The sequence below is a fragment of the Physeter macrocephalus genome, chromosome 20 (assembly GCF_002837175.3).
Source record: "Physeter macrocephalus isolate SW-GA chromosome 20, ASM283717v5, whole genome shotgun sequence".
Taxonomy (NCBI): domain Eukaryota; kingdom Metazoa; phylum Chordata; class Mammalia; order Artiodactyla; family Physeteridae; genus Physeter; species Physeter macrocephalus.
The window spans coordinates 84,223,590-84,236,415 of NC_041233.1; the positions used below are offsets into that span (position 1 = coordinate 84,223,590).

Sequence of the window (12,826 nt, forward strand, 5' to 3'; positions counted from 1 at the left end):
GGGGGCGGGGAAGGGGAATGAGGGGGTGGGGAAGGAATGAGGGGGCGGGGGAGGGGGCGAGGTTGGGGGGCCCCCCACTGTGCTATAGGATGCATGCAGGCCCAGCGTTCAGGTGCAGGCCAGACGCCCCGGTGCAGAGCTGCCAGGGTGAGGGAGACACCAGGGACACCCACATTTGGGGTGGGGTGGGATGGGTCCGTCCTGCCCTCGGACCAGGACCAGCCGTGTGCCTGCCCTTCCTCTCCCACCCGTTCTTTGCAAAGGGCGGCCGCCCCTCCTCGGGCCTGTCCCCGAAGTCCCTGTCTCTGTCCTTCCCTGCGGGCCCTGGGCAGGGCTGCTGCTGCCCTTTCCTTCCTTCCATAGCCCACAGCGCCCTCCTTGATGCGGATATGATTCGAGACCTGTCTGCTACCTCAGTTCTTACTGAGGTCAGGTGAGCTCTAAATATCTTGTTTCTGTTTTTTAAGCGTAGGTGGTGGGTTTGTGAACCAGCCAGAAGCAGAAGCACTTACCAAGAGGCTCTCCTCCCAGTAGTAGGCGGGACGCAGGGGGTCTGCGCGCACGGCCAGCAGGTGCAGGGCCTTCCCGGCCAGACCCAGGAGCTGGGCGCGGAGCTCCACGCAGCCGGCGCACAGTGGCTGTAGGCTCCCCAGCTGGGCCAGCACGGTGTGCGCCAGGGTCCGCTTCAGGGTGAACCACTTCTTCGGGGACACAGACCGCCTCAGTTACCCCGCCCCTGCCCCGGAAACGCAACAGGCCCACCGCCCTGCCCCTCCCCACCGGGACCCACCCTCTAACACCCCATGCATTGTGGTGAGGGTCTCCAAGGCTCAGGTGTTGGGAGGGTCTCAAGTCTGCTGATAGAACCTTAATTTGAGGCTGACTGACAAGGACATGAGTTTGTATGCAGTTCCATTTGAGGACTAATTTGATCCATTTAGAGTTACATCAAATTAATTTGATTTATACTTCATGAAATCTAAGACAAGGTCTAAAATGCCGGGACATGTTTCCCTAAAACAAATATTTTGCTGACGTAACTTATTTTCTTAATAGACTGCAGTTGACCTTTATGGACGCCTTACTGTGACGACATAATCGTCAGAGCAAACTCGCGCCTTGGGAAGGGAAGCCGTCTGTGCACAGGGGGCCTCCCCGCAAGTACGACCCCGCTTTCATTAACCAATTCGACGGGGCCTTTCTGAGGCCCACCGAGCTGCCGGGGGCTGCCGGGAGCTGCCGGGAGCTACCGGGGCAGGGAACCCACTCTGGTCAGAGACCTCAGGGGGAGGCCCGTGAAACTTGGCCTCCTGGCCTCCCACTGGCTGGTCTGCACGCCAGGCACACGGAGGTGGAGACCCCACCACAGCATGACAGCCCCCGTTGGTGGGGAGCCCCGGGGGCCCAGTGAGTGTCCGTGGACGGTTACCAGGCCGACAGAAGTGTAGTCACTGGGGCTCCGCAGGTAGTCGGCCAGCAGCTTGTCCACGGAGCCCCGAGCCAGCCGCCGCTCCAGGGTCTCCTCCCACGTGAGCTGGAGCGTGTCCAGACACACCTCCACGAGGCTGAGCTTGAGGTGCGCCAGCCTCCTCATCAGAGGGGTGCTGACGTTCTGTAACTGAGACGCGCGCGGGCAGTCACGCCACGGCCGCTCCCGCCAAGGCTCAGCCTCCAGCCAGTCAGCCCCGACAGGCGCGCGTTCTGACCCATGAAGATGACGGCTGCGCCCTCGCCCCCAAACCCCCTGCCACCTCCTCCTCAACCTCCTCCTTCTTAGGCAAACATGTGGCTACTTTCTGGGTCTACAAGTTAGCTTGCACTTTCTCGGATTTTACATAAATGGAATCGTATAGCATGTACTCTCTGCCTGGCGTGCTTCCCTCAGCGTGGTTATGTTAGGGTCCATCCACGTTGTTGCCTGTATGTGAATCCCTTCGTACAGCTGAGCAGCGTTCTGTCGTGTCGATGCGCCAGTGTGTTTACCCACTCGCAGTCTGGGGCGGTTACAAATACCACTGCTGTGAGCGTTCACGCACACGTCTGTGCGTGAACACGTGCTTTCCTGTCTCTTGGGTAAGCAGCTAGGCGCGGGATGGCCGGGGCCGACGGCGGGCCTGTGCTTACCTCTTCAGGAAACTGCCAAGCCATTTTGCAAGGTGGCTGCACACGTTGTGTCCCTATGGGCAGCGTAGGAGAGTCCCAGTTCCTCAGGTTGTTGCTAATATTCAGTGTGGTCGGTCCTTCAAGTTGTAACCATGTTAACAGGTGGGCGGTGGTTTTTCACTGTGGTTATAATCGGCGTTTCCCTGACTCGCTAATAACGTTGGCCACCTTTTCACCTGATTATCTACCATCCACATATTTTCTTTGGAGAAATGTCTGTTCAAATGTTTGGTCTGTTTTTATTGGGTTGTTTATGTCTTACTAAGTTTTGAAAGTTCTTTCTATACTCTGGAGACAAGACCTTTGTCAGATAAATGATTTGCAAACATTTTCTCCCAGTCATCGACTTGTCTTTTCATTCTCTTAATAGTGTCTTTTGAAGAGCAGAGTCCAATTTATAAATTTATTGTTTGATGGATCATGCTTTTGGTGTCATACATAAGAAATCTTTGCTAAACCTAAGGCCGCAAAGGTATTTTCCTGTTTTGTTCTAGAAGTTTGATAGTTTTAGCTCTTACATTTAGGCCTATGATCCATTTTGAGTTAATTTTTACATATGCTGTGAGGTAAGAATTGAAGTTTATTTTTTGGATGCAGACGTCCAGTTGCTCCAGCACCACTGTTCTAACGATGGGACTTTGTTCACTGAACTCTCTCCACCTTTGCTGAAAGTCAGTTTTCTGTCTATGTGCGTGTATCTATTTCTGGATTCTCTATTACGTTCCACTGATGTTTGTGTATTTTTAACACTAAAACCACACTGTCTCAATTCCTGTAGCTTTATAGTAAGTCTTAAAATCAGGTAGTGTTAGTCCTCCGACTTTGTTCTTCTTTTTCAAAGTTGTGTTGGCTATGTTAGGTCTTTTGAAATTCCATATAAATTTAAAAATCACTTTGTCAATTTCTAAAAAAAAAAAAAAAAAAAAAACAACAAACCCTGCAGTATCTTGATCAGGATTGCAGATAATTTAGGGGGAAACTGACATCTAATAACGTCAAGTTTTCTGAGCCATGCACTTGATATATCTTTCCATTTATCTAGGTATTGTTTAATTTTCTCAGCAATGTTTTGTAGTTCTCAGGGTACGAGTTTTCACTTGTTTGTCAAATTTCATATTTATGCTGTCATAAATGGTGTTGTTTAAAAATTTTTAATATCCAATTGATCATTCCTAGTATATGGAAATATACAATTAATATTTGTATATTGTTCTTGTATCCTGCAACCTTACTAAGCTCATTCCTTAGTACTAATAGCTTTATTATTTTGTAGATTGCACAGGATTTTCTATACAGATGACCATGTTAGCTGTGAACAAAGACAGTTTCACTTCTTCCTTTCCAGTCTGGACGCTTTTAATTTCTTTTTCTTGCTTTGTTGAATTGGCTAGAACTCTAATAAAATTCTGCATAAAAGTGGTGGAGGACACATTGCTGTCTTATTGCTCACCTAAGGGGAAAGCATTCAATCTTTCAACATGTGAGCTCTAGTTCTTTTCATAGATGCCCTTTATCAGATTGAGGAAGATCCCTTCTATTAATAGTTTGCTAAGAGTTTTTTTTTAAATCAGAAATGGATGTTGGATCTTGCCAAATGCTTTTCCTGCATCTATTAAGATGATAATTTATTTTTAATTTTAAAAAATATATGGTGAGGGCTTCCCTGGTGGCGCAGTGGTTGAGTGTCTGCCTGCCAATGCAGGGGACACGGGTTCAGGCCCTGGTCTGGGAAGATCCCACATGCCGCGGAGCAACTAGGCCCGTGGGCCACAACTACTGAGCCTGCGCGTCTGAAGCTTGTGCTCCGCAACAAGAGAGGCTACGACAGTGAGAGGCCCGCGCACCGCGATGAAGAGTGGCCCCCACTCACCGCAACTAGAGAAAGCCCTCGCACAGAAACGAAGACCCAACACAGCAAAAATAAATAAATAAATTAATTTTTTTTTAAAAAAAGAAAATTCTAAAAAAAATATATGGTGAACCAAATTGACTGATTTTTGAATGTTAAACAAGTCCTGGGATAACCTCAACTTGGTATATAATCCTTTTTATACATTGTTGGACTTAATTTTCTAAATTCTGTTTAAATTTTTTCCATCTATATTCATGAAGAATAATGGCCTGTAGGTTTGTTTTTTTAAAATATCTTTACGTTGTTTTGGTATCAGCCTCATAGAAGAGTTGGGATGTATTCCCTCCTTTTCAATTTTCTCAAAGAGTCTGTGCAGAATTGGTATTATTTTTCCCTAAATGTTTGGTGGGATTCACCAGTAAAGCCATATGAGTCTGACATTTTCTTTGTGGAAAATCTTTTAACTACAAATTCAATTTATTTCATAGATAGAAGGCTATTCAGTTATCTGTTTCTTTTTGAGTGAGCTTTGGTAGTTTGTGTCTTCCAAGAAATTTTTCCATCCATTTCATCTAAGTTGTCAAATATATTGGCATAGAGTTGTTCATGATATTCCCTTATTATCTTTTTAATATGTGTAGAGTCTATGGTGATCATCGGCAGGTGGACTCTCAACCACTGCGCCACCAGGGAAGCCCACAGCTCTTATTTCTGATATTGCTTATTTATGTCCTCTCTCTCTCTCTCTTTTTTTTTTTTTTTGATCAGTCTGGCTACAAGTTTATCACTTTACAGATCTTCTTAAAGAAACAGCTTTTGGCTTTATTGATTTTCTTTTTAATTTTTATGTTTTCTATTTCATTGATTTGTACTGTGATCTTCAATTTCCTTTCTTCTACTTATTTTGAGTTTGATTTGCTCTTTTTCTCCTTTCACATTGCAGAGGGTGAGATCATTGATTTGGGATCTTTTTCTCTTCTCATACAGGTGTTTAGTGCCACAAAATTTCCCATAAGTATTGCATTAGAGATATCTTAAACATTTTGATATGCGCCCCCTGCAGCACTACAGTTCAAAATAATTTCCCTTTTGATTTCTTCTCTGGCCCATAGTTATTTTGATGTATGCTACTTACTTTCCAAACATTTGGGCATTTCCTCCATAGCTTTCTAGGCTTTTTAAAATTGAGGTAAAAATCACATAACACACTTACACCCTGAAGGGACAGTAAGCCCTGAATACGGTGAAATAGTTCTTCCTCTTCGGCAGCAGCTCTCTGGACCAGGTCGTATGCTTCCAAGTAACATGCAATTTTCCGTTCTTCATCTTTCTCATTTTGGGCAGATAACCTTTATCGGACAGAAGAGTGGAATTTAGAACAAAAATGTCAAAGCGTTACGTCGTCAGTACTAACAAAATGTGTAGCATGTAATTTTCTTGTAATTATGATGTATATTTTATTAGTACTTTAAATTTTATAATTAGATGTTTTACCTGGAAAGATATTCTCAATATATCTCAGAAAAAAAAAAAAAAAGGAGAGATCTGGAGTAATGCAGTAAGGACAGTATGACACTATGTTTATAAATAATTAAATCGGTGCTTGATACATCAGGTGAAGCAATGCCACAATATTAGTTGTGCTGGTTTAATCATCTAATTTTCCTGTCTGTGTTTTTTTGCATTTTTTAAAGTTCTACATATACTGCTTCTATGATAATACTGTGTTAGGTTAGGTTTCACAGGTGTCAGGTTGCTTTTCCCGCATAAAGGCTGTTTGTAATACCCTGCCCTTGGTTTGCTTGCTGTGTCTTGGACGCTTGCGTGGCCCCGACCGCGGGGGCGCCCTGGGCGGGGTGCGGGGAGAGGGGAGGGTCACGTGGGAGGGTTGGCAGCCGGGGGAGGCCCTGCTGGCGGCCGAGCGGGGGCTGGCCCGGGAGGAAAGCTGGGCGCGTGGGGGAAGCAGGGAAGCGCAGCGGAAAGGCGGGGAGGGGGGCGTGGGCCCACCCACCTCTTCATTTGGGCGCGCTCCAGCTTGATGTCCACACACTGCTCCTTGTGGCCAATGCTGGTAAACTTGTCCTCAATTTCCAACAAGCGATCATCCATTTCCATCAGCAGAAACGAGTTCGGGATGGGTTCACAGTCCACCGGCTCCTGGATGGCTTTGATCTGGAGGCTCACACACCTGCGGGGGCGGGGCGGGGCGGGGAGGCGCGTGCTTCCCTGAGACTCGTGGTCACGGCCACCGCCCACCTCTAGCTTCCGTCTGGGCGCAGGGAGAAGCAACTTCCCCAGCGTTTCTTGACACCAGAAATCCTACAAGCCACGTTCTTCGGTCACAATGCCATAAAATTAGAAAGTAACAACTCCCCACCCACCCATCTCTTAAAACACTCAGGGGCAGAAAAGAAAACCCACTGGAAATGGAATCTGTTCACAGGTCACACCTGCAGGCTGCTGCAGGGGGCGTCAGAGGTGCCTCTGCTAGGGGGAGAGACAGAGCCCGGCGGCCAAGGAACCCATCCCAGAGGGGAGACAGAACAGCCATGACAGAACAAGCCCTCTCCCAGGACAGGAAGAACTCAGCAAAGACCAAGAGAGAATACAGAAAACCAAAATCAGGCAAAATCCACAATTCTTTGGTCAGTAAAGCAGAAGCTGCTCTGAGAAGGCAGATTCAGTTGGAATCTGCAAATCCAACTTAGGAGACAGACCTCGAGACTTTGCACAGTTACGAGAAAGGCACCCATGAATGTCCGTGCTAAAACCGCGAGGAAACCACTTTCTAGGAGAAGATAAACGACCAGGAGGATGGCTCGAAGAAAAGCTGCTGATTTGAAAGCTAACGATCCTACTTGGGGTGGGTCTCTCTCCTGCGGCCTCCCGCCTCCCAGGCCGCTGCAGAGGCCCTGGTGCTGTCTCTGTGGACCTGACATGTGGCCCGGAAAACTGGCGAGCAGAGGAGCAGACAGACCAACAGACCCCAGGAGGACGTCTGACCACCTGGCAACGCGGGGAGAGGAGGGGCCGGGCCTGCCCCAGCCTTAGAGGCTTCCCGGAGACGGAGCCACTTCCGGGGGAGCTGAGAATCCACCGGACAAACAAGGCCACCCGCCCCATCCCGAGAGAAATGCTTGCTGCCAGGAAGGGATGCGGGCGGAGGCTGTGGGCACAGGGCCTTGTCCTGTGAGCCTCTGAACTTCGTAGGCTTGAAATTTGGCTTAAAAATTAATAGATGGAAAAAAGTAAACCACTATTTTCATGTTGATTAACATTTTCTCTTACAAAAAATTACCTGGCTTCTAGGTCTGTGGTCATGAATTCCAATATGGGCATTCGGTTCGGTCTCTCCTTCTTAAGAACGTTGAAGGTATCTATGAGCTTCTGGAACAGCTGGCAGACCTGAGGCAGGCCCAGCAGGGTCACGGCGGCCCCCGCTGTCCTCCCCCACCCCACACCCCGCAGGCTGCGCCGCCGGGCGGGCACGCGGCCGGCCCCTCACCACTGCCTCTCCTCTCTCGTTCTCGGTGGACAGGAGCGTGTCCGCCAGGGTCAGGGTGGAATCGTACCAGAACTGCTCACTGCCCCCCAGGTGCTGGGCCCTCTCGATCATCTTCCTAGCTTGCCCGTACTTCTTTTCCTTGTTTGCCAACCGTGCCAACAGGTGCAGGCATTTCGATTCTGCACAAGGATCGTCGAGCTCCTAAAAAAGAGGTGCGTGTTGAGATAGGACAGGGAGTGGCGGGGGGGAGAGTGAGCGAGAGAGAGACAGAGACAGAGAGATAGAGAGACAGAGAGAGACAGAGAAAGAGAGATAGACAGAGACAGAGAGATAGAGAGACAGAGAGGCAGAGAGACAGAGACAGAGAGAGACAGAGACAGAGAGACGGCAGCTGTGGCACCAGGCCTCTGCACGCACTGCCTGAGCTCTTGTCTGGCGACATGCCTGCAGTGTGAGGGCACAGGGGCTGGGCTTGATGCCTGTGTATGTGTTAAAACCTACTCCCCTGACTCTGGAAAGCACTGACAGCCCTGGAAAGCCCGCTCCTGGCAGCAGGAGGGTCGGGTGGCGGCCAGGTGGAGGTGAGGGCAGCGTGTGGATGACTCTTTCGTGGGCCTGGGGGAGGCTGACAGGGAGGGTCACGGATGCACGGGCACAGGCCAGGAGACGGGACTGCGGCGCCTGTGGCATGTGGGTGTCGGCTCACAGCCGCCCACCTCCTTCGGCCACCTGTCCACCCTCTGGGTCCCCATTCCTGGACCCTGGGAGCCCTTCCGTGCCTGTGCTTCTCTGCATCCCCCCAGGGCCCACCCTGGCCGCTTCCCTTCAGCAGCCGCACGGCCTTCTCGGTCCCTTCCCAGGCCACCCTCCCTCTTGAGTCTGGTCTGCACACACCTGTCCCCCTGCCTAAGAGAGAGCTGAACCTCCCAAGGCTGTGAATGTTTTATACCTTTATTAGGGATGCTTCTCTCTCTGGAGTTCTTCTACAAAGAAAGTGCCAGACTGTCTGGTTCTGTAACTTTCCCCACCCTCCCAGGGAACAATTCTGAACCCGCCCGGAGACAGAAGCACCCGTCTGAGGCCCTGGAAGCCGCTGACCCTGCAGCTGAGCTACCACCTCTGGGGAGGGAGGGGCGCACACACGGGTGGCTCCGCTCTGTCCTGGGTTTTTCCCGAGGGCATCCGTCCTCATGGGGGACAGAGCCCAGGAAGAAAGCCATAGCTGAGGGCTTCCCTGGTGGCGCAGCGGTTGAGAGTCCGCCTGCCGATGCAGGGGACACGGGTTCGTGCCCCGGTCCGGGAAGATCCCACATGCCGCGGAGCGGCTGGGCCCGTGAGCCGTGGCCGCTGAGCCTGCGCGTCCGGAGCCTGTGCTCCGCAACGGGAGAGGCCACAGCAGTGAGAGGCCTGCGTACCGAAAAAAAAAAAAAAAGAAAGCCACAGCTGAGCTGGGGGAGGAGGCGGGAGCCTGGGGCTTCCAGAAGTTGGCACTGGAGGGGGCGGGGGCCGGGGGGAGGGTCCAAAGACCTGTGCTCACGGGCAGAGCAGGCTCAAGAAACCCAGCAGACAGTAGCAGGGGCCTGAGGGGCTGAGCTGAGATCTGAGCATCCAGGCCTTTCTGAGCGGGCCGGGCGAACCCCAGGCTTCCAGTGAGACCCCGGAGAGGCCACAGACACCTGCAAGGCCCACACCGAGGAGCGGGAACAAAACCACCAAGCGGGTTGCGGCCCTGGGGCGCCATCTATCTGCCTCTCAGAACACAACCGAAGCCCTCCGCCTCTCCGGGGCGCCCGTGCACACGCACATCGAGAGGCCAGCTCAGAAACAGAAGGGGACCCCAGCCCAGGAGGAAAAAGAGGCAGCGGTTATGAGAAACGGAGGCTAGAACACACTCTGATGAAGGAGCTCGAGAAACCAGAGGAGCAGACAAAGGACGTGAAGGACAGACCTCCGCCAGAGCTGGATCTGCACATGGGAGTTGGACGGGTGCTCTAGAACAGGCTTCAGCACAGACAGGTCCCAGCATCCCAGAGAGAAGTGTCTCATCGGGGGTGTGGAGTTGGGGGGCTGCTTCTCGGGGGAAGAGGCCCCACAGGTGCAGTGGGCCGGGCAGGTGTGGCCTCACCTGGAAGGCCAGGTACGCCTCTGACAGGAGCAGCCGCGCAGGCTGGTACAGTTCCATCTCCAGCAGGACTTCAGCCTTGAGGGTCCACAACAGCGGGAAGGACATTCCATCCAGGCCCCTGCCGGTCTCTCCGTTTATCTTTAAAGTCTGTAAGACATGCAGGCCCGCGGGTGCTGCGTGGGTGCAGGGCCCGTGCTGTCAAGCGATGTTCCCCACCGGCCCCGCACCTGCCGAGCCCAGCCCCCACGCCGGTGCCCGTGGCCGGGCTGTCCCCCAGGAAGTCTGTCTCTCCTCACCCACCAGGCCCACCAAGCAGTTCCGGGTGCAGGTGGCTCGCCTGGCCTGTCCTGCAGGAGTACTCTGCGCACTCTGGGTCCCGGCCATCTCCCAGCACGAAGGGAGTCCCAGGTGTGGTACTCCCATGGTAACAAGTGCCCATGACCTTGGAGCATGGCAATGGAGATGGTTATTTCCTTTACGGGCAAAAGCCCGTATGAGGCGAGCCCACCACCGGACGGGGTCGGGGGCAGGCCGTTGGGTGCTCAGAACTCTGGCCGCTCTGGCTGCGAGGGCCTCGCCCTTTCCCCCTTCTGGTTGGAGCGGTAGCTCTCCCTTGGGGGGGCACCCGCTGCTCCCAGCCCGTCCTCTCTGAACTGCAGCTCAGGCCCTGCAGTCCCGTCTTCCCCGGGGACTTCCAGGGCCCGCAGGGAGGGGACACATCCCATCGGTCCCTGGATTTCCCAGGGAACTCGGCACCAGGATTTGGAGGCAGCAGGCAGTTAAGACAAGTCCGAGCTTACTGGCTGGAGCGGGGCCTGTCACTGGCCCCACTGGGCTAGGAACCAAGGTGCTTCTGCAGAGCGAGGCTACCTTATCCTTTGCTACGAGGGGCTTCATCTCTGCTTGCTGGGCTGGAGTGGGGGCCTCGCTCAGTGTTGGCAGACTTTCTTCTAATAGCGGTTCCTTATTTTTCTCCTTTTTCAAGGCAATTTCTTTTCTGCAGCTAATATAAGTAAAACAGGCATTATGCCAAAGAAGAAATACAATGGCCAGAGACACCTGAAAATGTTCAATTTCAGTAGTAATCAAAGAAAGACAAATGAAAAGAGCTACAAGAAGCCGCTATTCACTCACGTGTTTACAAAGATTTTTTTTTTAATTCCCATGGCTTAGCAGCATATATGACTCCCAAATTTCCACTCCTAGCCCATTCTCTCTTCCAGACTCCAGGCTCATGCATCCAGCTACTCATCTGACATCCCGACCTGGATGTTTAACACGAATCTCAAACTTACGCCCAGGCCAGAACTCCACCCCATCTGGAAAGGCAGCCCGCAGAGGCCCCTGCCCAGCTCTGCTTCTTGTGGGACCCTCCTTCCCTGTGTGCCCTCAGGATGCCACCTCCTTCACCCCTCCCGCTCCACCTGGACCCCCGCACACGCTCGGTGCTCCGTGTCCCTCCCTCACGCAGCCCCAGCCCGGGAGATGCCCCCACACGGGAGGGCAAGTGAGGAATGCACTGCCCGTGCGGCCCAGCCGCGGTGGGAGACGGGGCCTGCGGCCCGAGGAGGCGCGGCCGAGAGCAGGGCCGGGTGCCCAAGCAGCACCACAGCGGGGGGAGCTCCGCGGCCTCAGCGGGCTTACCTCGCCTGCTCCACTTCGCAGATGTAGGTGTGCCCGACCACCTCCTCGTGGAAAGCGGCTGCTTCCCTCAACTTCAAATCAGAACAAACCAGGGCAAGTCTGGGGGGGCGAGAGGGGCATCAGCCCTGAGTCGGGCTGCCCTGGGCTCAGCCAACTTGCTACAAGTTGGTAAACGGGAAAAGGAATGGATAATCTGAGGATATTTTCTGTAATTTGTAAAGCTAAGCCAGATTACTAGGGAAAAATAACAGATGGCTCCATCAAATTTCAGGTAGAGCACATTTCTACACTCATCATATATTTTACTCCATACACATTTACAGTCTCAGGGTCATCTTTCGAGGTCACGACAAGGCACAGTGGGTGGGGCTCTGATCCGTTACAACTGTAAGCAAACGAGCTCTGCTTTGATTCTGGTGTAAAACAGTTGTATTGTGAAATGATTTCAAGTTTCCAGAAAAGTCACACAAACACTACAAAGAATTACTACATCCTTCCCCGCCCAGGTTCTCTCTTTCTCTCTCTCTCTCTCAATTTTATATATGTAAAAATCTATTAAAATTTTATATAAAAATATAAAAATTGTATATATAAAAATTATTTCCTGAACTATACATAAACTTTCATATATAGTTCAGGAAATAATTAAAAATTATTTACACATAAATTTTATATAAAATGTATATATATAAAATGTTTTCCTGAACTATTTGAGAGTAAGTTGAAGACACAATGCTCCTTTTTTCTACTTATTCTACTTCAGTGTGTATTTCCTTGGAATAATCGTATTCTCTTAAGAACCAGGTAGAAATTTTAAAACTAAAAATACTATTTTTATGTTTAACTATTCTGATTTATTTGGCTTTACAAATCTTAGGGACTTTATTATTTATATAAATAGTCAACTACAGAATTAATATTTAAAAATCTTATTTGGTTTTATATTGCTTTGGGAAATATTCACTTTAGCCACTTAAATGTCTCCCAGCTCCCCTGAAAATAAAGCAGGTGTACCAACCGGAGGTGGTAGAGGTCCTTGAGGCTCTTGCTCTCGACCACGGAGGCTGCAATGAGTACCCCCAACTGCAGGACCGGGATGGTGAGCTCATGAAGGAACATCTTCTGCAGGGCCTCGACCAGGTGGTCCAGATAGTATAAACTGTACGTCTACATCAATACACAGCAAACATGTAAGGTCAAAGATGGGGGAAGGGTGGGCCCCCAGCTCACAGGGTCTTCCCTGCAGGGACTCTGTCCACACGGTGCCACGCGCACAGGGGTGCCGAACTAGTGTCTGCTGGGGGAAGGAGTGATGTGCTCTCTGCCTCCTTTCCTTCAGTTAATGGCTTTCAGCTTGTTGTGTGCAATTTCCTGGAATCTTCAGCACCCAAGTATAAAGATGCTCACAAGAAAAATCCATCTGCTTTCATTCAAATTAATGTCTTTGTTTCATTTCTTTATATACACATACAGTTGCTTTCAAATTTCATATAGACAGAGACGAATGAATACTTCTTATAATGTCAGACTAGGTTTG

The 12,826-nt window shown here is 50.9% G+C and overlaps 1 protein-coding gene across 1 annotated transcript in view; it reads right to left on the minus strand.

Annotated features, from left to right (window-relative positions):
- Positions 1–12,826, minus strand: part of CFAP46 (cilia and flagella associated protein 46) — an 89,262-nt gene that overhangs the window by 21,356 nt on the left and 55,080 nt on the right. The window contains exons 31-40 of the mRNA XM_028481955.2: positions 12,308–12,456; positions 11,290–11,388; positions 10,516–10,648; positions 9,646–9,792; positions 7,521–7,721; positions 7,314–7,420; positions 6,027–6,203; positions 5,229–5,364; positions 1,430–1,618; positions 513–701 (exon numbers count right to left, since the gene is read on the minus strand). Coding sequence (XP_028337756.2) covers positions 513–701; positions 1,430–1,618; positions 5,229–5,364; positions 6,027–6,203; positions 7,314–7,420; positions 7,521–7,721; positions 9,646–9,792; positions 10,516–10,648; positions 11,290–11,388; positions 12,308–12,456 — 1,527 coding nt within the window. The remainder of the gene's footprint in view (positions 1–512; positions 702–1,429; positions 1,619–5,228; positions 5,365–6,026; positions 6,204–7,313; positions 7,421–7,520; positions 7,722–9,645; positions 9,793–10,515; positions 10,649–11,289; positions 11,389–12,307; positions 12,457–12,826) is intronic.